We start from the raw sequence: 24,931 nt of genomic DNA on the forward strand, positions 1-24,931 counted from the left end.
CTAAACTGGTTTGTCCTAAAGGAACCAAGAAGAGCTGTGACAGAGGAGGAGATGAGGTGGAGAAGAGAGGAGGAGATGAGGAGGAGGAAGACTCCAGAAGAACGAGTCTGAAAGATGAAGAGGTGTTAGAGGAGAGGGGGGAGAGGGAAGAGGTGTTGGAGGAGTGGGTGGAGAGGGATGAGATGGATGAGAGGGAGGAGAGGGAAGAGGTGTTGGAAGAGAGGGAAGAGGTGTTGGAAGAGAGGGAGGAGAGAGATGAGAGAGAAGAAAGGGATGAGAGGGAGAAGAGGAAAGAGGTGTTAGAAGAGGGGTTGGAAGAGAGGGAGGAGAGAGATGAAAGGGATGAGAGGGAGAAGAGGAAAGAGGTGTTAGAAGAGGGGTTGGAAGAGAGGGAGGAGAGAGATGAGAGAGAAGAGAGGGAGAAGAGGGAACAGGTGTTTGAAAAGAGGGAGGACAGGGAGGTGTTCAAGGAGAGGGAGGAGAGAGAAGAGGGGGAAGAAGTGTTGGAAGAGAGTGAGGAGACAACGGAAACACCTGGCCATACCTCTGATGGGTTTAGAGGAGAGGTAAGTCAAGCGATGTGTCTATCTGTCTATGCATCTATCAATCAAGAATACTTTCACTAGAACCAGACCTTAATCCTGCTGACAACTGTATGAAACTGTTATGAGAATTTTGTTCTCAGTGTTCATAAACTGAACTTCACTTAAATTACTCTGTCTGTTACTAAGAATTTGTAAGGTTCTTATTGAAATGAAATATTCAGAGGCCAGTTTACAATAGTCAGTAAGGTTTATTTACGAGAGCGCTGCTGTGCATAAAGACATTCCTTTTATAACTTTCTCTTACCCTACACACATACACACCTACATAGGGATTTTCTCATGAGTCTCAACACAGTTTATTACCACTCAGCTGACAGTTCCAGTCTTCCCCAGATACAAGAGCTCTGGGGGGGGCCCTCCCTGGGGGGGGCCTCCCTGTCCTACCTCACAGCCAGGTTGGTTCAAACATAGGTTAATGCGCCTCTTTGTTCTCTTCCGACACACACATACACTCCTTTCTTCCTAGGTCTATGCTACATAACCCCTTCCTAATGAACAAACATTATTTATCACTAATAGAAATACAGGGTAGAATTCTGTTAGTTATAATTCTACGTTAAATGTATACATCATTTAGTCATTATTCATAATAAATCCCATAACAATCCACACTTTGACCAAATATAAAAATCACACGTCTATCTATTTGTATTAGATATATGTACTGTTCTCCAAAATCAACCTAACAAATCAATATTTACAATGACTGTTCTAGGTCTACATCAGAATCATAACTCTTCTTATCGGGATTTTCGTTATAATCTTCATCAAAGAAACAGTCTAAACATCAATACAAGAAAAAACCTAAACATCAAAAAATGGTCTCATCAAACATAAGCTCCTCGTAAGTGAATGAGCCGGATCCATCCGCTAGGTCTGGGGTCATGTATTCATCATTCCACTGGTCAGTACTCGGGATCGGTCCATATCTGTTGTCTCATCGATTTCTCCAGAGTTGTGGAAATGAGAACCTTTCTCACAACATCCGTACAAAACTAACACAGTCACACAGGTGAAGGTTACCCAAAACACAGTGACCATGACATTTATTAATTTCCCTAACACACTATCAAACCAATTATCTACCCCAGAGTTCTCTGCCAGGGCCTTGGTCACTGATCCGTCTGGAGCTGTGTTATCGGGGATGAAAGTACAACATTCTGCTCCGAACCTCATACACCCCCCCACCCTTTTCAGCCAGTAACATATTCAAGGCTATTCTATTCTGACATCCCATCAACCTAGTTGCAGCTCTTATCACCAAAAGATGCTTGATTCAATCCAGAACTCACCAGGTAAACCCCTTGTAACTCCAATGCTATCAATGTAAACTCTAGGGTCAAAAGATCCTGACAGAGCCCTCCTTCTCTCTCTTCTACCTGGCTCTGGGTAAGGATGAAGGGCATGCCTAACTGCACTAGTGCACAACTACCGGTCCAATTGGTAGGCAGGTTAGGTTACAGTCTCATACCTCCACAAACCATTAGACATCCACTCTAGGCCTTTCCATCTGCCAGTCGAGCCTCTCATTGTCTTGCCGGTTGTAAAATTCTCTGTCCTATTGCATGTTCTTACTTCCCCTACGTCCCGTCCGTGTGTGATGCAGCGAGCCATACAATAATAATGTCCTCCTGTAACTGTGAAAGGGGGAATCTGGATGTCCTTGGGTACATGGGGATATAGATAATGCAGATCAATGCAACTGTCATTGTCTGGCTTCCCTGCCTTCATGAACAGCTTTACCATTCAGGCCATTCCCCTGGGTGCATCAATTCCATCAAAGGGAATGGTTGTCAGCTGAGGTTTTGCTGTGGCGCAGGCATAGCCTTCTCTTTCCCTACTGATCTGGCTGTAAACTGAATCCATTCTAACCAGTTTCCACCTCAATCACTTCCTAAAGATCTTTCGTCTGTGCACACCGGCCTTTGGCTCTGGACGACTCCACGGTCAGTATCTGCTTTATCAGGGGCTCTGCTTGTATTCTGGCTGACTATAGAGCTATCATCTGCCCTAACTTCTTCTACCCGGAATGGCACTAGGGTGGTGTCAACTGAAACCTTTACCTTCACTACACTCCCTGTTTATCCAGATCAAGTGATCTCTTATGCTTGGTTAATACAAAATCCTCATCGTCTAACTATGTGTCAAGTTACTACCTTCTGAATTCTCGGATGGGTCATGGTGTATTTAGGAATATTGCTCCCACAATAAGACAGCTCAGACCAATTAGCACTCCTGTAAAGCCTCACCCCCTCCCAGAGAACATATCATCAGCCAGAGGCCAACCCACACTACCACTTCTATGAACACACACAGGGACGAAAGGTCGGGTTTAGGGAATCGTCGTTAGAGAGTTAACCCCCGGACCTTGTTGGTTTCGGTTCTGCTCCTAACTCTGTGATTGTTCGACGGTGTCAGGGTGTCTTACCCTCTCGGAATGTGTGATATGAACCCAGGTAGCTCCTTCAGCTATTCTCACCGTGAAGGCTGTCACCAGGAGTACTTGGTACGGCCCCTCCCAACGGGGCTGCTTCCCCTCTATTCTCCTCAGGGACTGGATTGAGTGAATCACCTTCTCCTGTAATTCACCTGTAATGCATACATTCTTGGGCATACAGGTTTGATTAAAAAAAACAGTCGTCTTAATTGTTCTATCTTCAACTTCTATGCCTACTTGTTAGCTAGAATTTTAAATGTTTAAATTTGTTTATTATCCAATAGGCCACAAAGTGTCCTATCCTAGGCCCCCCTAGGCCCCATCCTATCCTAGGCCACAATTTACACATCCCCCCTTTGATACCTGGCTCTGCCCAGGTAACAACCTTGCCGCATCTCTAAACAATGACTTAGGTAAGATTAGTCAATGATCCTTATGTCTGACATTATCATGTAGGAGCACCCCTTTCATTCTCCACATGTCCAATTCTCCCTTGGTCGTCCGTATATATATAAAACATCCTACTACCGGTCAAAAGATAAAACAAAATGTTCAAATAACATTACCAGATCACAGTTACTACTCTGGAACCCTCCACAAAGAGAAATTACTGTACCCTTATAGCCATCGGAGGAGAGACTCAGAGAGAAAGTCTGCTCTTAGTCCAAGGCTATACCATTTCTTAGTCCTCTGTGGTTCAAACTACAAGTTTGTCAAAGAGCTATAAACTCCATCATAATTAACAATTACTCAATTTACCTTAAAATCATTATCACAAATGACCACACATTCATTATCCAAATGGCCCTCCCCTGAGGCTGATCCGACCACAGGGGAAAGCCATGATGGAGGTCAAAGGTTATACCACCCTTTTACAGTCTATATTAGACATATTAAAGAACCCTTTATCTAAATAATTCACATGTTTATTTAAAACTCAGAAAACAAAACTTCTAGTATTCCATATGTGAGTGTATCCCTTTAAGATAACATGTCTCTTGGAAAATGAAAATGTACTCCCTCCAATCTTTAGTTTTAAATTTACTCAATGATCCATGTAACTCATTCAATCTTTCTCCAAATCGTCTCCCCAAAATGCTTGATGGGAATACTCTGCCATTAGACCCACACAAACAACTGTGATAAACGTGCACTGTCCCTTTAAAATAAAATCAACTCAAACTGCAATCCACTTTGCGGACCTGTCATGGTTCCACGTAATTAGTATACCTTAACTTCCTGTTAAGTTTCACTGGTGTTACCTAAACAGTCAAACCAAAAATCAACAACAGGGAACTATTACAATACTTTTATGATGCAACTATTCAGACCTCTTCCAGCCCAGTGAGCGCCACCAACCAGTGATGCCCACCTAGAAATTGTGTTGCTAGTTTTAGCATCTTTTCAGACTACCCTGACAAATTTAGCTACTTTTAAAAATGTATTTGGAACTTTTAGCAACTTTTGAAAAGTGACTCAAAGCTGTAACGCACGCATTTTCCCTCCTAATGACACAAACAATGTTCTCTCTCACCCTCAGTCTCAACATCATTGCCTAGCTGCAAAAGTGCCTTGTGAGTGATGTCAGCAACAGGCGCTCAGCCCGTGTGCCCAGGCAGCAGCAACTTCAGCGAATTGGCTGACTGCAGCAGCAGTAGTACGGGTTCGACGAGCCAAACCCAATTCATCACAAATGTTGGATCTTGAATAGAACTTACAACATCAATCAACATCTCTCAATCAAAATTGTACTGCCAAAAGTACAGAAAAGAGAGAGTGGGAGTCTGTACCTAAACAACGGTCAAATCAATTTGAGAAACGTTATTGTGTATTCAACGTAATGAGGCACTTTTATGTTATCAAGCAACAATTCAACCTGCCTCTAGGTCAAAATATACCTCGGATTGAGTTCTATCGTAAAAGTAAAATCAAACGTTTCAACTTTCTCTACTCCAAAATTTAAAAGTACCATGTACTTCGCTAAATGTACAATGTATGTCAGTCTATCCATAAGAATAACAACATTTCGAATGGCGTAATTGTCTTTTCGTTATTATTTAGAATTCATTAGATTTAGGTAACTGTCTCCTCTATGATTCAGCATTTTGAACACGACTCCATTCTCATTCCAGCAGATCATTTATATAACAGACACAGTCTTGCATCAAAATTTGCTATTATTTTGAATGAATTAGTCTCTCAATTTAACCTAAACAATCTATTAAAAAAGTTGAATTTATCCCTTCTATCAATTTAAACCAAACAAGCTATTCAAACTTTCAGTTTATGTCTTATACAAACACTAGCGACTGTATCTTTCCAGGCAAAACATATATATAATTTAATTACAATCAAAAACTCAGATTTTAGTCAGAGCATTTACCGGGAAACCGAACTCTGGTCTCAAGCTTGGAAGGCAGCTATTTAACCACTGAACCATCATCACAATTTAAATGACAGAGCCTCCCCGCCAACAACCCTATTATTATAATTGTCTGTAGTCACAAACTCCGTCACCGAGACAATTTCCAGAAAATAGTCCTAATTTAAAGGTCCAAGCGTTTCCCCAGCGAGGATTCTCATTAATCTCGCTCTCATTGTCTCTGCCTCTCTCTTTTTCTCCCGATTGTCGCACCTGACCTTCCCCTTAGTTGAATTGTAATCTCGGTGGTTGTGTCCTACTCGGTCACAATGTTTGCAGGGAGCATTATACTCCCGGGCTAAATGTCCTGTCTCCTTGCAATTGAAACATTTTCTATCATTTTCTGATCCTGTCCATTTTTTTCCTTCCCTCTTAGGTCCCTTCCCCTTAAGGCCTCCTTTATGTTTGTGTACAATTACCCCAATAGTTACGGACAGATGCTCTGACTCAACCTGTTCTCTCTGTTTACAGTCTCGGTGATCAATACTTTATTGCGGTGTTTACCCGGTGCCTCACGATCTCAAAATGACCCGGGTCGTTACTGTTAAAGCATCTATCTCCCCCTTTCTTTTGACTGTCTCTATCCACTTTTCTCAACTTTTTCCCTTTCTCTACCTCTATTATCCCTCCCTCGGCTCCAGCAGGCTCCACATATGGGGGTGGTGGTTGTGCGGGTAGCACCTGCTGCCGTATCCTCACCACCACTATTTCATCAACATCTCTCCACGCCCGATCGGCCAGAGAGGGATACAATTTAGGCTTATGAGGAGCCTCCAGAGGAGCCGTGGGAATTCTCGTTTTCTGTTCCTGGCAACCTACATCTTCTTTCCCTGGTATTTCCCTTTTTCTTTTCTCCCCCTGATCTCTTCCTCGCTTCGGCTAACACGGGCGGTGTCGAGCCCTTCTGTCCGTTGCTTCTCTCCCCACAAACCCTATTTATTTTTTTAATCATTGATTCCAGTTTTTCTTTATTTAAACGTCCGTCAGATTCATACTTCTTTCTCCACTTTAAACCGAAATAGACATTTATTTTATCCTTTTGCTCCATATAGCGCTCATCTCCCGTTAATTACGGGACCTCCTTTGAAGATTTACTACCCATGTTTGATAAATCCTTGCCGTCACTAGTCACGATGGTATTTATCACTATCTATGTGTATATATTGACTTCCGGCGCTGACAGAGATGGCCGCCTCGCTTCGCGTTCCTAGGAAACTATGCAGTTTTTGTTTTTTTACGTGTTATTGCTTACATTGGTACCCCAGGTCATCATAGGTTTCATTACATACAGTCGAGAAGAACTACTGAACATAAAAGCTGCGTCAACTCACCATCAGTACGACCAAGAATATGACTTTCGCGAAGCGGATCCTGTGTTCTGCCTTTCACCCAGGACAACGGAATGGATCCCAGCCAGCGACCCCAAAAAAACGACTTTGTAAAAGGGGGAAACGGAGCGGTCTTCTGGTCAGACTCCGGAGACGGGCACATCGTGCACCACTCCCTAGCATTCTTCTCGCCAATGTCCAGTCTCTTGACAACAAGGTTGATGAAATCCGAGCAAGGGTAGCATTCCAGAGGGACATCAGAGACTGTAACATTCTTTGCACGGAAACATGGCTCACTGGAGAGACGCTATCGGAGTCAGTGCAGCCAAATCAAATCAAATCAAATGTATTTATATAGCCCTTCGTACATCAGCTGATATCTCAAAGTGCTGTACAGAAACCCAGCCTAAAACCCCAAACAGCAAACAATGCAGGTGTAAAAGCACGGTGGCTAGGAAAAACACCCTAGAAAGGCCAAAACCTAGGAAGAAACCTAGAGAGGAACCAGGCTATGTGGGGTGGCCAGTCCTCTTCTGGCTGTGCCGGGTAGAGATTATAACAGAACATGACCAAGATGTTCAAATGTTCATAAATGACCAGCATGGTTGAATAATAATAAGGCAGAACAGTTGAAACTGGAGCAGCAGCACAGTCAGGTGGACTGGGGACAGCAAGGAGTCATCATGTCAGGTAGTCCTGGGGCACGGTCCTGGGGCTCAGGTCCTCCGAGAGAGAGAAATAAAGAGAGAATTAGAGAGAGCATATGTGGGGTGGCCAGTCCTCTTCTGGCTGTGCCGGGTGGAGATTATAACAGAACGTGGCCAAGATGTTCAAATGTTCATAAATGACCAGCATGGTTGAATAATAGTAAGGCAGAACAGTTGAAACTTGAGCAGCAGCATGGCCAGGTGGACTGGGGACAGCAAGGAGTCATCATGTCAGGTAGTCCTGGGGCATGGTCCTAGGGCTCAGGTCCTCCGAGAGAGAGAAAGAAAGAAAGAAGGAGAGAATTAGAGAACGCACACTTAGATTCACACAGGACACCGAATAGGACAGGAGAAGTACTCCAGATATAACAAACTGACCCTAGCCCCCCGACACATAAACTACTGCAGCATAAATACTGGAGGCTGAGACAGGAGGGGTCAGGAGACACTGTGGCCCCATCCGAGGACGCCCCCGGACAGGGCCAAACAGGAAGGATATAACCCCACCCACTTTGCCAAAGCACAGCCCCCACACCACTAGAGGGATATCTTCAACCACCAACTTACCATCCTGAGATAAGGCCGAGTATAGCCCACAAAGATCTCCGCCACGGCACAACCCAACTGGTTTCTCCACAAATCGCGCAGACAGAAACAAACATCTTTCCTGTTAGAAGAGGGGCGGGGGCGTATGCTTCATGGTTAACGTGACGTGGTGTGATCATAACATACAGGTACTCAAGTCCTTCTGTTCACCTGATTTAGAATTCCTCACAATCAAATGTCGACCGCATTATCTACCAAGGGAATTCTCTTCGATTATAATCACAGCCGTATATATTCCCCCCCAAGCAGACACATCGATGGCTCTGAACAAACTTTATTTGACTCTTTGTAAACTGGAATCCATTCATCCGGAGGCTGCATTCATTGTAGCTGGAGATTTTAACAAGGCTAATCTGAAAACAAGACTCCCTAAATTTTATCAGCATATCGATTGCGCAACCAGGGCTGGAAAAACCTTGGATCACTGCTATTCTAACTTCCGCGACGCATATAAGGCCCTGCCCCGCCCTCCTTTCAGAAAAGCTGACCACGACTCCATTTTGTTGATCCCTGCCTACAGACAGAAACTAAAACAAGAAGCTCCCGCGCTGAGGTCTGTTCAACGCTGGTCCGACCAATCTGATTTCACACTCCAAGACTGCTTCCATCACGTGGACTGGGATATGTTTCGTATTGCGTCAGACAACATTGACGAATACGCTGATTCGGTGAGCGAGTTCATTAGAACGTGCGTTGAAGATGTCGTTCCCATAGCAACGATTAAAACATTCCCAAACCAGAAACCGTGGATTGATGGCAGCATTCGTGTAAAACTGAAAGCCCGAACCACTGCTTTTAATCAGGGCAAGGTGACCGGAAACATGACCGAATACAAACAGTGTAACTATTCCCTCCGCAAGGCAATCAAACAAGCTAAGCGTCAGTACAGAGACAAAGTAGAATCTCAATTCAACGGCTCAGACACAAGAGGTATGTGGCAGGGTCTACAGTCAATCACGGATTACAAAAAGAAAACCAGCCCAGTCACGGACCAGGATGTCTTGCTCCCAAGCAGACTAAATAACTTTTTTGCCCGCTTTGAGGACAATACAGTGCCACTGACACGGCCCGCAACTAAAACATGCGGACTCTCCTTCACTGCAGCCGACGTGAGGAAAACATTTAAATGTGTCAACCCTCGCAAGGCTGCAGGCCCAGACGGCATCCCCAGCCGCGCCCTCAGAGCATGCGCAGACCAGCTGGCTGGTGTGTTTACGGACATATTCAATCACCCCTATCCCAGTCTGTTGTTCCCACATGCTTCAAGAGGGCCACCATTGTTCATGTTCCCAAGAAAGCTAAGGTAACTGAGCTAAACGGCTACCGCCCCCTGTAGCACTCACTTCCGTCATCATGAAGTGCTTTGAGAGACTAGTCAAGGACCATATCACCTCCACCCTACCTGACACCCTAGACCCACTCCAATTTGCTTACCGCCCAAATAGGTCCACAGACGATGCAATCTCAACCACACTGCACACTGCCCTAACCCATCTGGACAAGAGGAATACCTATGTGAGAATGCTGTTCATCGACTACAGCTCGGCATTTAACACCATAGTGCCCTCCAAGCTCGTCATCAAGCTCGAGACCCTGGGTCTCGACCCCGCCCTGTGCAACTGGGTACTGGACTTCCTGACGGGCCGCCCCCAGGTGGTGAGGGTAGGCAACAACATTTCCACCCCGCTGATCAACACTGGGGCCCCACAAGGGTGCGTTCTGAGCCCTCTCCTGTACTCCCTGTTCACCCATGACTGCGTGGCCACGCACGCCTCCAACTCAATCATCAAGTTTGCGGACGACACAACAGTGGTAGGCTTGATTACCAACAACGACGAGACGGCCTACAGGTAGGAGGTGAGGGCCCTCGGAGTGTGGTGTCAGGAAAATAACCTCACACTCAACGTCAACTAAACTAAGGAGATGATTGTGGACTTCGGGAAACATCAGAGGGAACACCCCCCTATCCACATTGATGGAACAGTAGTGGAGAGGATAGTAAGTTTTAAGTTCCTCGGCGTACACATCACAGACAAACTGAATTGGTCCACCCACACAGACAGCATCGTGAAGAAGGCGCAGCAGCGCCTCTTCAACCTCAGGAGGCTGAAGAAATTCCGCTTGTCACCAAAAGCACTCACAAACTTCTACAGATGCACAATCGAGAGCATCCTGTCGGGCTGTATCACCGCCTGGTACGGCAACTGCTCCGCCCACAACCGTAAGGCTCTCCAGAGGGTAGTGAGGTCTGCACAACGCATCACTGGGGGCAAACTACCTGCCCTCCAGGACACCTACACCACCCGATGTCACAGGAAGGCCATAAAGATCATCAAGGACAACAACCACCCAAGCCACTGCCTGTTCACCCCGCTATCATCCAGAAGGCGAGGTCAGTACAGGTGCATCAAAGCTGGGACCGAGAGACTAAAAACAGCTTCTATCTCAAGGCCATCAGACTGTTAAACAGCCACCACTAACATTGAGTGGCTGCTGCCAACACACTGACTCAACTTCAGCCACTTTAATAATGGGAATTGATGGGAAATGATGTAAAATATATCACTAGCCACTTTAAACAATGCTACCTAATATAATGTTTACATACCCTACATTATTCATCTCATATGCATACGTATATACTGTACTCTATATCATCTACTGCATCCTTATGTAATACATGTATCACTAGCCACTTTAACTATGCCACTTTGTTTACATACTCATCTCATATGTATATACTGCACTCAATACCATCTACTGTATCTTGCCTATGCCGCTCTGTACCATCACTCATTCATATATCTTTATGTACAGATTCTTTATCCCCTTACACTTGTGTCTATAAGGTAGTAGTTTTGGAATTGTTAGCTAGATTACTTGTTGGTTATTACTGCATTGTCGGAACTAGAAGCACAAGCATTTCGCTACACTCACATTAATATCTGCTAACCATGTGTATGTGACAAATAAAATTAGATTTGATTTGATTTTCTATGATCTATGTATGTACCGTTTACCGTTACCTAGCTACTATAGTTGCTCTTCTGCCTGACTATGTGTGTGTCTCTTTTCGTGGAATGGTCAAACCTCTGCGCGCCTCCGGTAGTTCTTGCCTCCCTTCCTACTAATATACTTTAGATCAATTACTTCAACCAGTTTTACTTTTAGGTCAATTACTTCAACCAGTTTTACTTTTAGGTCTTACTGTTAGATCGGCTAATGTATATTGGCCAATTTAACATTTAGGTCTCAACATTAGATAGTTTACATTGGTAGTGCGTGCAGATACCTTCGTGCCATTCTGGAAAATCTGTGTATATAATGTTTGATGTGTGTTCTCCTTTCTAGAAACTTTATCTATATAGTTGACTGTCAATCTATCTAGTTGACTGTTGATCGGACATTAGGTCCACACAACTATTTCTGTTGTGTCTTAAAGTTAATATCTTGTATCTTCACTCTGCTATATTAGGCTTCCCTCTCCTCTTTTTTGGACTTTATTTCAGAATTGAATAGGTTAAGTTATCTTGTTCGCATAGAATTACCTTCCTTTCTCACCAAGCCTAGTGTATATCCTCACCTGTTTTAATATACAGTGCCTTTGCACGCCCAATTTTTCAGTTTTTGATTTGTTAAAAAAGTTTGAAATATCCAATAAATGTCGTTCCACTTCATGATTGTGTCCCACTTGTTGTTGATTCTTCACAAAAAATACAGTTTTATATCTTTATGTTTGAAGCCTGAAATGTGGCAAAAGGTCGCAAAGTTCAAGGGGGCCGAATACTTTCGCAAGGCACTGTATCTATCGCTCATATACAGATAGACTATCTTCTGACTTTATTTAGGTATGTCTTTTGAATATTATAACTACTATAACTACTATTGGTCTATGACTAATTTACCACATGTCAATGTAACCATAAGTTATCCTATTTGTACAAAACGACCATCCTTTCTAACAACACCTATTTAATATCCCTTCCTTACGATATTTTTTATTTGTGGTAGTGCACTTTACCTCAGGTCTTTTCTGACATGCCTTCCTTCCTATCGATTTTGGTTAAACTACAAAGTACCAACGTAGTGTATCTGTTCAGAATAATTAAGCACCTATTATTGATGGTTAATTCTAAGCATTTTTAGAACATCCAATCAAAGATATCTTAAATCATTCCCCCCAAATTTGTGAATAAAGATTACCGAACTTGTCTCGTAGACTGGGAAAAACAATGTAGGTTAGATCTCGTCACCACCTCTGTCGTGTATCAGTTCACCACTGGCCTGAAATAGACCCTCAGGTCAGAGGTCAGGTCTTTGTCTTACGGATCCTGGATCTGCCCGGTTTTCAGCAGTTCCTTGGAAGGATAGATCTTAAGATCCGGTTTGAAGGACCAAATTGTTATGAGAATTTTGTTCTCAGTGTTCATAAACTGAACTTCACTTAAATTACTCTGTCTGTTACTAAGAATGTTTAAGGTTCTTATTGAAATGAAATATTCAGAGGCCAGTTTACAAAAGTCAGTAAGGTTTATTTACGAGAGCACTGCTGTGCATATACAAAGACATTCATTTTATAACTTTCTCTTACCCTACACACATACACACCAACATAGAGATTTTCTCATGAGTCTCACCACAGTTTATTACCACTCAGCTGACAGTTCCAGTCTTCCCCAGATACAAGAGCTCTGGGGGGGCCCTCCCTGGGGGGGCCCTCCCTGTCCTACCTTACAGCCAGGTTGGTTCAAACATAGGTTAATGCGCCTCTTTGTTCTCTTCCGACACACACATACACTCCTTTCTTACTAGAAAGACAGGGTAGAATTCTGTTAGTTATAATTATATTTTAAATGTATACATTATTCATAGTAAATCCCATAACATAAACAAAAGCAACATCCTCCCACACAGACACACAGTATTATCCACAGACATCTCTCCCACACAGACATACAGTATTATCCACAGACATCTCTCCCACACAGACATACAGTATTATCCACAGACATCTCTCCCACACAGACATCTCTCCCACACAGACACACAGTATTATCCACAGACATCTCTCCCACACAGACATCTCTCCCACACAGACATCTCTCCCACACAGACATCTCTCCCACACAGACATCTCTCCCACACAGACATACAGTATTATCCACAGACATCTCTCCCACACAGACATCTCTCCCACACAGACACACAGTATTATCAACAGACATCTCTCCCACACAGACAACTCACAGACACAGAGTTAAAGGTTCCATTACAACATGGGGCCTGGCTGGTCTAGAGTTAAAGATTCTATGATTTTCTCGATCTACAGAAACCCAGCCTAAAACCCCAAACAGCAAGAAATGCATGTGTAGAAGCACGGTGGCTAGGAAAAACTTCCTAGAAAGGCCAGAACCTAGGAAGAAACCTAGAGAGGAACCAGGCTATGTGGGGTGGCCAGTCCTCTTCTGGCTGTGCCAGGTGGAGATTATAACAGAACATTGCCAAGATGTTCAAATGTTCATAAATGTCCAGCATGGTCAAATAATAATAATCACAGTAGTTGTTGAGGGTGCAACAAGTCAGCACCTTAGGAGTAAATGTCAATTGGCTTTTCATAGATGATCATTAAGAGTATCTCTACCACTCCTGCTGTCTCTAGAGATTTGAAAACAGCAGGTCTGGGACAGGTAGCACGTCCAGTGAACAGGTCAGGGTTCCATTGCCGCAGGCAGAACAGTTGAAACTGGAGCAGCAGCAAGGCCAGGTGGACTGGGAACAGCAAGGAGTCATCATGCCAGGTAGTCCTGAGGCATGGTCCTAGGGCTCAGGTTCTCCGAGAGAGAGAAAGAGAGAATTAAAGAGAGCATACTTAAATTCACACAGGACACCAGATAAGACAGGAGAAATACTCCAGATATAACAGACTGACCCCAGACCCCGACTCTACCCGTTCTGATATTTCTTCATTTTTATTTTTGGATTACAGTGGGGCAAAAAAGTATTTAGTCAGCCACCAATTGTGCAAGTTCTCCCACTTAAAAAGATGAGAGAGGCGTTTTAATGAATTTATTTGCAAATTATGGTGGAAAATAAGTATTTGGTCACCTACAAACAAGCAAGATTTCTCGCTCTCACAGACCCGTAACTTCTTCTTTAAGAGGCTCCTCTGTCCTCCACTCGTTACCTGTATTAATGGCACCTGTTTGAACTTGTTATCAGTATAAAAGACACTTGTCCACAACCTCAAACAATCACACTCCAAACTCCACTATGGCCAAGACCAAAGAGCTGTCAAAGTACACCAGAAACAAAATTGTAGACCTGCACTAGGCTGGGAAGACTGAATCTGCAATAGGTAAGCAGCTTGGTTTGAAGAAATCAACTGTGGGAGCAATTATTAGGAAATGGAAGACATACAAGACCACAGATAATCTCCCTCGATCTGGGGCTCCACGCAAGATCTCACCCCGTGGGGTCAAAATGATCACAAGAACGGTGAGCAAAACTCCCAGAACCACACGGGGGGACCTAGTGAATGACCTGCAGAGAGCTGGGACCAAAGTAACAAAGCCTACCATCAATAACACACTACGCCGCCAGGGACTCAAATCCTGCAGTGCCAGACGTGTCCCCCTGCTCAAGTCAGTACATGTCCAGGCCCGTCTGAAGTTTGCTAGAGAGCATTTGGACGATCCAGAAGAAGATTGGGAGAATGTCATATGGTCAGATGAAACCAAAATAGAACTTTTTGGTAAAAACTCAACTTGTCGTGTTTGGAGGACAAAGAATGCTGAGTTGCATCCAAAGAACACCATACCTACTGTGAAGCATGGGGGTGGAAACATCATGCTTTGTGGCTGTTTTTCTGCAAAGGGACCAGGACAACTAATCCGTGCAAAGGAAAGAATGAATGGGGCCATGTATTGTGAGATTTTGAGTGAAAACCTCCTTCCATCAGCAAGGGCATTGAAGATGAAACGTGGCTGGGTCTTTCAGCATGACAATGATCCCAAACACACCGCCCGGGCAACGAAGGAGTGGCTTCGTAAGAAGCATTTCAAGGTCCTGGAGTGGCCTAGCCAGCCTTCAGATCTCAACCCCATAGAAAATCTTTAGAGGGAGTTGAAAGTCCGTGTTGCCCAGCAACAGCCCCAAAACATCACTGCTCTAGAGGAGATCTGCATGGAGGAATGGGCCAAAATACCAGCAACAGTGTGTGAAAACCTTGTGAAGACTGACAGAAAACGTTTGACCTCTGTCATTGCCAACAAAGGGTATATAACAAAGTATTGAGAAACTTTTGTTATTGACCAAATACTTATTTTCCATCATAATTTGCAAATAAATTCATAAAGAATCCTACAATGTGATTTTCTGGATTTTTTTTCTCATTTTGTCTGTCATAGTTGAAGTGTACTTATGATGAAAATTACAGGCCTCTCATCTTTTTAAGTGGGAGAACCTGCACAATTGGTGGCTGACTAAATGCTTTTTTGCCCCACTGTATGTTACTTTAGTTTTGTATTGTTTTCTTGGTATTATTCCTGCAGTGTTGGAGCTAGAAACACAAGCATTTCATTGCACCTGCGATAACATCTGCAAATATGTGTACATGACCAACAAACTTTGACGTGATTTTGATAAAGAGAAATGTTTGCTATTTGGGACACAGCTCTGGGTCAGTCTGGGTTAGTAGACTATCTATGTGTCTGTCTGATGGTCTGTCTGTTCGGGCTGCTGGCATTCCTTCTTAAACTATCCAAGACATTGTGGAGCTACTAGAATGACCTGGAACTGTTGCCCTTCCTCCCCATGATTATATACTAACTCTAAAACTCTGATACTTCTCTCTATGGCAGGATGAAGCAGATTCCCGTCGCAGCATCTGGACATCGCTGCCACTTTACAGTCATCTATATCAGACACCAACCAACGTGTCTCACAACCTTTCAAAGGCCCCTCAGCAGCAGATCAACTTAACTTCAGAAAAAGACCCGTCGTATAACCAACAGACCAGCTCTTCAAATGACCCTGACCCCACCACCCTGACCCCACCACGGACCAGCTCTTCAAATGACCCTGACCCCACCACCCTGACCCCACCACGGACCAGCTCTTCAAATGACCCTGACCCCACCACCCTGACCCCACCACGGACCAGCTCTTCAAATGACCCTGACCCCACCACCCTGACCCCACCACGGACCAGCTCTTCAAATGACCCTGACCCCACCACCCTGACCCCACCACGGACCAGCTCTTCAAATTACCCTGACGCCACCACCCTGACCCCACCACGGACCAGCTCTTCAAATGACCCTGACCCCACCACCCTGACCCCACCACGGACCAGCTCTTCAAATGACCCTGACCCCACCACCCTGACCCCACCACGGACCAGCTCTTCAAATGACCCTGACCCCACCACCCTGACCCCACCACGGACCAGCTCTTCAAATGACCCTGAACCCACTGTATGCCACAGCACCCCAGTCTTTAGTGATACCAGCAGGGCAGGACAGACACACCCCTTCCCTACAGCACAGTGTGTGAGCAGGTTTAGGGTCCCTACAGCACAGTGTGTGAGCAGGTTTAGGGCCCCTACAGTAGACTGTTTGAGCAGGGTTAGGGCCCCTACAACAGAGTGTGTGAGCAGGGTTAGGGCCCCTACAACAGAGTGTGTGAGCAGGTTTAGGGCCCCTACGGTAGACTGTTTGAGCAGGGTTAGGGCCCCTACGGTAGACTGTTTGAGCAGGGTTAGGGCCCCTACAACAGAGTGTGTGAGCAGGTTTAGGGCCCCTACGGTAGACTGTTTGAGCAGGGTTAGGGCCCATACAGCAGACTGTGTGAGCAGGGTTGGGGGAGTGCAGAGTAGTAGCCTGGAGGACCAAGAGGACAGTAGCAGTAGTGATGATGAAGGGAAACTGATTATTGAGCTTTAGACAGGAGTTAGATTTTCTACATGGAATACAGACAGTCTGGAAGAGGGGAGGAGGGGAGGAGGAGAGAAGGGGTGGAGGGAGGAGAGGGAGGACAGGAGAGGAGGGAGGGAGGAGAGAAGGGGAGGGTAGAGGGTGAAGGGAGGACAGGAGAGGAGGGAGGGAGGAGAGAAGGGGAGCGTAGAAGGTGAAGGGAGGAGAGGAATGGAAGAGGGGAGGAGGAGAGAAGGGGTGGAGGGAGAACAGGAGAGGAGGGAAGGAGGGAGGGAGGAGAGAAGGGGAGGGTGAAGGGAGGAGAGGAATGGAGGAGGGGAAGAGGGGAGGAGGAGAGAAGGGGTGGAGGGAGGGAGGAAAAGAGGGGAGGGTAGAGGGTGAAGGGAGGAGAGGAATGGAGGAGGGGAAGAGGAAGGGTGGAAGGAGAAGAGGAATAACCTACAGGAATTTGACCTCTTTCCGAGCTTGTTTAAAGGAAGTGACTCCCTCTGGCAGACCTAGGGAGGATGGAGGTGGATAGGAATGGGGAGGAGGCACTGACTAGCGTGGGGGAACGCATGGAGATTAACAGGATATTGGCTGGGGTGGGGAAGGCATGGAGATTAACAGGATATTGGCTGGGGTGGGGAAGGCATGGAGATTAGCAGGATATTGGCTGGGGTGGGGAAGGCATGGAGATTAGCAGGATATTGGCTGGGGTGGGGAAGGCATGGAGATTAGCAGGATATTGGCTGGGGTGGGGAAGGCATGGAGATTAGCAGGATATTGGCTGGGGTGGGGAAGGCATGGAGATTAACAGGATATTGGCTGGGGTGGGGAAGGCATGGAGATTAGCAGGATATTGGCTGGGGTGGGGAAGGCATGGAGATTAACAGGAAATTGGCTGGGGTGGGGAAGGCATGGAGATTAGCAGGATATTGGCTGGGGTGGGGAAGGCATGGAGATCAACAGGATATTGGCTGGGGTGGGGAAGGCATGGAGATCAGCAGGATATTGGCTGGGGTGGGGAAGGCATGGAGATCAGCAGGATATTGGCTGGGGTGGGGAAGGCATGGAGATCAGCAGGATATTGGCTGGGGTGGGGAAGGCATGGAGATTAACAGGATATAGACACACACATAGACACACACATAGACACACACTCACATACACATAGACACACACATAGACACACACATAGACACACACATAGACACACACATAGACACACACTCACATACACATAGACACACACATAGACACACACATAGACACATAGACACACACATAGACACACACATAGACACACACATTGACACATACATAGACACTCACATAGACACACACATAGACACACACATAGACACACACATAGACACACACATAGACACACACATTGACACATAGACACATACATAGACACACACATAGACACACACATAGACACACACATAGACACACACATAGACACTCACATAGACACACACATAGACACATACATAGACACTCACATAGACACACACATAGACACATACATAGACACATACATAGACACACATAGACACTACACACCACATATACACACACAGCCTAACCCTAACTCAGCACCAACTCGATACTCGGGAATTGCTTCCAGCCAGCCATGCAGTGTGTCAGCTAAATATCCAGCCTCCCATCAGGGTGATTATTAGAGTGAGGGAGGGCATGAGGATGACTCTCCTAACCAAGGGGATTTTTCTGGGTCATAAACAGGACCATGGGTCATAAACAGGACCATGGGTCATAAACAGGACCATGGGTCATAAACAGGACCATGGGTCATATACAGGACCATGGGTCATAAACAGGACCATGGGTCATAAACAGGACCATGGGTCATAAACAGGACCTGGGTCATAAACAGGACCATGGGTCATATACAGGACCATGGGTCATAAACAGGACCATGGGTCATATATAGGACCATGGGTCATAAACAGGACCATCGGTCATATACAGGACCATGGGTCATAAACAGGACCATGGGTCATAAACAGGACCATGGGTCATAAACAGGACCATGGGTCATATATAGGACCATGGGTCATAAACAGGACCATGGGTCATATATAGGACCATGGGTCATAAACAGGACCATGGGTCATATACAGGACCATGGGTCATATACAGGACCATGGGTCATAAACAGGACCATGGGTCATATACAGGACCATGGGTCATATACAGGACCATGGGTCATATACAGGACCATGGGTCATAAACAGGACCATGGGTCATAAACAGGACCATGGGTCATATACAGGACCATGTTGGTTACCAAGCTGTCAGGATACTCACCCTCTTTCCATCAGTGTCTCTGCCTCTCCTGCTAGCTGATGACTGGACTGTTTGACAGGAGAACCTGATACAGGATCCAACTTTACATTAATACACTTCTGATTGTTTTTGTTTTATGGGACTCAAATTAACCTGGAGTGACATATGTTGTATATAAGTGACAGAAAAACATTTGGTTTAATCAATATAGTGTACATTGTTTAATGTTGTTTTTCAGATGTTTTTCAGGTGTTTTATAAAAATAAAAGTTGGATAAAATTGTATCTGAAACCACGTTCAGCTAATCTAGACATTCATTTATTGTGTTTATTTATTTTAATGATTTTTTTATTTCACTTTTATTTAGCCAGGTAGGCTAGTTGAGACCAAGTTCTAATTTACAACTGTGTGTCAAGAAGTCTATGTGTAGCAGGTGTATAGGAGTCAGGCGCAGGACTGCAGATATGAGTAAATAAACATATTTTACTCAACATAATATAAATGCAATACAAAAACAGAGCCCGCAATAACGGACCTTCTTACATAGAAACAATCACTCACAAACAAACATGGGGAAACAGAGGGTTAAAATAATGAACAGGTAATTGGGGGATTGAAACCAGGTGTGTAAGACAAGGTGCTCTATCGCCAGCTGGACATCTTTCAACAGACTTTCAGCAGGCAGCTACAATACCCTTCTCTGCTGGAACATTAGTCTGGAACTGGAGGGTTCTGTCAGGTCTGGAACTGGAGGGTTCTGTCAGGTCTGGAACTGGAGGGTTCTGTCAGGTCTGGAACTGGAGGATTCTGTCAGATCTGGAACTGGAGGAATCTGTCAGGTATGAAACACTGCAGGGTAATGTCAGGTATGGAAATGGAGGGTTCTGTCAGGTCTGGAACAGGAGGGTTCTGTCAGGTGTGAAAACAAGGAGGGTTCTGTCAGGTCTGAAACCCAGCAGGGTTCTGTCAGGTCTGAAACCCAGCACTGCGACCTGGCCAAGATATAGCAAAGCAGTTCGACACAAACAACAACACAGAGTTACACATGGAATAAAAAAAACATCCAGTCAATAATTGTAACGGAGTGTGTAACTGGCTGCAGGAGAGCAGAAATGGGGAGCCAACGGAGCCCTTTATTGAGGCGAACAAAACTAAACACACACGGGTCACAATGACCCGGCGCAAACCAGCCTGGACATTTACATATAACAATTCCACACACAGACATGGGGGGAAACAGAGGGTTATATGCAAGACGAGTAATGAGGGAACGCAAATCAGGTGTGCGGGCAAACAAGACAAAACAAATGGAAAATGAAAGGTGGATCGGCAACGGCTAGAAGACCGGTGACGTCGACCGCCGAACGTCTCCCGAACAAGGAAAGGGACCGACCTCGGCGGAAGTCATGACAATAATACAATAGAAAATAAAGAAAGTCTATATACCTTATATATATCTCTAGACTGCTTTACATGAATCATTTATATTATATTACATATTAAGTTGCATATTATTATTTCTGTTAAATAATGACTGGCCCTTCAAGATTAGGGCACTGACACATCCACAGTCTTCAGTTGTTTGTGAAGTCACTGCAGTTAATAACCGGATGTTCTCTAAGTCCCACACACACAAATGAGATTTGGTCTTATTGCTGTTTGTACAGTCAGCATTCCAATCACAGCTAGAGTGCAAAATGTACTATTAATATTTCAAAATGTGAATTGATTTAGACAAATTAACCACAGGTATTTTCACTAAACTGTCTTAGTGATTCCATCTCCAAAGCTCATTGAGCAATTCCCTGCAGGCGCCGTCCTCTACCCATAACAGCTGGCATTGCCACAGACAGACAGAGTGCTTGCTTTGGTCTAGCAGGGTGGTGTTCTGTGTGTGTAAGAATATCCATTTACTGCTGTCGGTCTACATGAAGAGCGTGTACACTGAGGGGGAGAGATATCAGCTCTCAGCTACACAGAGGGACACAGAGATATCAGCTCTCAGCTACACAGAGGGACACGGAGATATCAGCTCTCAGCAACACAGAGGGACAAAGAGATATCAGCTCTCATTCAAATCTGCATCAATGACAGTAGAGGAGAGAGGAGAGACTAAGGTGCTCTATCGCCAGCTGGACATCTTTCAACAGACTTTCAGCAGGCAGCTACAATACCCTTCTCTGCTGGAACATTAGTCTGGAACTGGAGGGTTCTGTCAGGTCTGGAACTGGAGGGATCTGTCAGGTCTGGAACTGGAGGGTTCTGTCAGGTCTGGAACTGGAGGATTCTGTCAGGTCTGGAACTGGAGGGTTCTGTCAGGTATGAAACCCAGCAGGGTAATGTCAGGTATGAAACCCATCAGGGTACTGTCAGGTCTGGAACTGAAGGATTCTGTCAGTTCTGAAACCCAGGAGGGTTCTGTCAGGTCTAGAACTGAAGGGTTCTGTCAGGTATGAAACCCAGCAGGGTAATGTCAGGTATGAAACCCAGCAGGGTACTGTCGGGTCTGGAACTGAAGGATTCTGTCAGTTCTGAAACCCAGGAGGGTTCTGTCAGGTTTGAAACACAGCAGGGTTCTGTCAGGTATGGAACCAAGGAGGGTTCTGTCAGGTCTGAAACCCAGGAGGGTTCTGTCAGGTTTGAAACCCAGCAGGGTTCTGTCAGGTATGGATCCCAGCAGGGTACTGTCGGGTCTGGAACTGAAGGATTCTGTCAGTTCTGAAACCCAGGAGGGTTCTGTCAGGTTTGAAACACAGCAGGGTTCTGTCAGGTATGGAACCAAGGAGGGTTCTGTCAGGTCTGAAACCCAGGAGGGTTCTGTCAGGTTTGAAACCCAGCAGGGTTCTGTCAGGTATGGATCCCAGGAGGGTTCTGTCAGGTCTGAAACCCAGGAAGGTTTTGTCAGGTTTGGAACCCAGCAGGGTTCTGTCAGGTATGGATCCCATCAGGGTACTGTCAGGTCTGGAACTGAAGGATTCTGTCAGTTCTGAAACCCAGGAGGGTTCTGTCAGGTCTAGAACTGAAGGGTTCTGTCAGGTATGAAACCCAGCAGGGTAATGTCAGGTATGAAACCCAGCAGGGTACTGTCGGGTCTGGAACTGAAGGATTCTGTCAGTTCTGAAACCCAGGAGGGTTCTGTCAGGTTTGAAACACAGCAGGGTTCTGTCAGGTATGGAACCAAGGAGGGTTCTGTCAGGTCTGAAACCCAGGAGGGTTCTGTCAGGTTTGAAACCCAGCAGGGTTCTGTCAGGTATGGATCCCAGGAGGGTACTGTCAGGTCTGAAACCCAGGAGGCTTCTGTCAGGTTTGGAACCCAGGAGGGTTCTGTCAGGTCTGAAACCCAGGAGGCTTCTATCAGGTTTGGAACCCAGGAGGGTTCTGTCAGGTCTGAAACCCAGGAAGGTTTTGTCAGGTTTGGAACCCAGGAAGGTTTTGTCAGGTTTGGAACAGGAGGTTTCTGTCAGGTCTGAATCCCAGGAGGGTTCTGTCAGGTTTGAAACCCAGCAGGGTTCTGTCAGGTATGGAAATGGAGGGTTGTCAGGTTTAAAACCCAGGAGGGTTCTGTCAGGTTTGAAACCCAGCAGGGTACTGTCAGGTTATGGAAATTGAGTGTTCTGTCAGGTCTGAAACCCAGGGGGGTTCTGTCAGGTCTGAAAACCAGGAGGGTTCTGTCAGGTTTGAAACACAGCAGGGTTCTGTCAGGTATGGAACCAAGGAGGGTTCTGTCAGGTCTGAAACCCAGGAGGGTTCTGTCAGGTTTGAAACCCAGCAGGGTTCTGTCAGGTATGGATCCCAGGAGGGTTCTGTCAGGTCTGAAACCCAGGAAGGTTTTGTCAGGTTTGGAACAGGAGTGTTCTGTCAGGTTTGAAACCCAGCAGGGTACTGTCAGGTATGGAACAGGACGTTTCTGTCAGGTCTGAATCCCAGGAGGGTTCTGTCAGGTTTGAAACCCAGCAGGGTTCTGTCAGGTATGGAAATGGATGGTTGTCAGGTTTGAAACCCAGGAGGGTTCTGTCAGGTTTGAAACCCAGCAGGGTACTGTCAGGTTATGGAAATTGAGTGTTCTATCAGGTCTGAAACCCAGGAGGATTCTGTCAGGTTTGAAACCCAGCAGGGTACTGTCAGGTTATGGAAATTGAGTGTTCTGTCAGGTCTGAAACCCAGGGGGGTTCTGTCAGGTCTGAAACCCAGGAGGATTCTGTCAGGTTTGAAACCCAGCAGGGTACTGTCAGGTATGGAACTGGAGGGTTATATCAGGTCTGGAACTGGAAGGTTTTGTCAGGTCTGGAACTGAAGGGTTCTGTCAGGTCTGAAACCCAGGAGGGTTCTGTCAGGTCTGAAACCCAGGAGGGTTCTGTCAGGTTTGAAACCCAGCAGGGTACTGTCAGGTCTGGAACTGAAGGATTCTGTCAGGTCTGGAACTGGACGGTTCTGTCAGGGCTGAAACCCAGGAGGGTTCTGTCAGGTCTGGAACTGGAGGGTTCTGTCAGGTCTGGAACAGAAGGCTTCTGTCAGGTCTAGAACTGAAGGGTTCTGTCAGGTCTGGAACTGGAGGGTTCTGCCAGGGCTGGAACTGGAGGGTTCTGTAAGGGCTGAAACCCAGGAGGGTTCTGTCAGGTCTGGAACTGTAGGGTTCTGTCAGGTCTGGAACTGAAGGGTTGTGTCAGCTCTGGAACTGGAGGGTTCTGTCATGTCTGGAACTGGAGGGTTCTGTCAGGTCTGGAACTGCAGGGTTCTGTCAGGTCTGAAACCCAGGAGGGTTCTGTCAGGTTTGAAACCCAGCAGGGTAATGTCAGGTCTGGAACTGGAGGGTTCTGTCAGGTCTGAAACCTAGGAGGGATCTGTCAGGTTTGAAACCGAGCAGGGTTCTGTCAGGTCTGGAACAGGAGGGTTGTGCCAGGTCTGAATCCCAGCAGGGTACTGTCAGGTTTGAAACCCAGCAGGGTTCTGTCAGGTATGGAAATGGAGGGAAATGGAGGGTTCTGTAAGGTTTGAAACCCAGGAGGGTTCTGTCAGGTTTGAAACCCAGCAGGGTTCTGTCAGGTATGGAAATGGAGGGTTCTGTCAGGTATGGAAATGGAGGGTTCTGTAAGGTTTGAAACCCAGGAGGGTTCTGTCAGGTTTGAAACCCAGCAGGGTTCTGTCAGGTATGGAAATGGAGGGTTCTGTAAAGTCTGAAACCCAGGAGGGTTCTGTCAGGTATGGAAATGGAGGGTTCTGTCAGGTATGGAAATGGAGGGTTCTGTCAGGTATGGAAATGGAGGGTTCTGTCAGGTTTGGAACAGGAGGGTTCTGTCAGGTCTGAAACCCAGGAGGGTTCTGTCAGGTTTGAAACCCAGCAGGGTTCTGTCAGGTTTGAAACCCAGCAGGGTTCTGTCAGGTTTGAAACCCAGTAGGGTTCTGTCAGGTCTGAAACCCATGAGGGTTCTGTCAGGTCTAAAACCCATGAGGGTTCTGTCAGGTCTAAAACCCAGCAGGGTTCTGTCAGGTCTGAAACCCAGGAGGGTTCTGTCAGGTCTGAAACCCAGCAGGTTTCTGTCAGGTATGGAACCCAGGAGGTTTCTGTCAGTTCTGAAACCCAGGAGGGTTCTGTCAGGT

The 24,931-nt window shown here is 45.8% G+C and overlaps 1 protein-coding gene across 1 annotated transcript; it reads left to right on the plus strand.

The window, feature by feature from the left end:
- Positions 1 to 19,627, plus strand: LOC135560271 (proteoglycan 4-like). Its single transcript, XM_065002116.1, has 2 exons — positions 1 to 566; positions 15,965 to 19,627. The coding sequence occupies exons 1-2, from the start codon at positions 183 to 185 to the stop codon at positions 17,045 to 17,047; spliced, it is 1,467 nt and encodes a 488-aa protein (XP_064858188.1). The 5' UTR covers positions 1 to 182; the 3' UTR covers positions 17,048 to 19,627.
- The last annotated feature ends 5,304 nt before the right edge of the window (positions 19,628 to 24,931 follow it).

The sequence above is a fragment of the Oncorhynchus nerka genome, linkage group LG15, assembly GCF_034236695.1.
Source record: "Oncorhynchus nerka isolate Pitt River linkage group LG15, Oner_Uvic_2.0, whole genome shotgun sequence".
Classification (NCBI taxonomy): Eukaryota; Metazoa; Chordata; class Actinopteri; order Salmoniformes; family Salmonidae; genus Oncorhynchus; species Oncorhynchus nerka.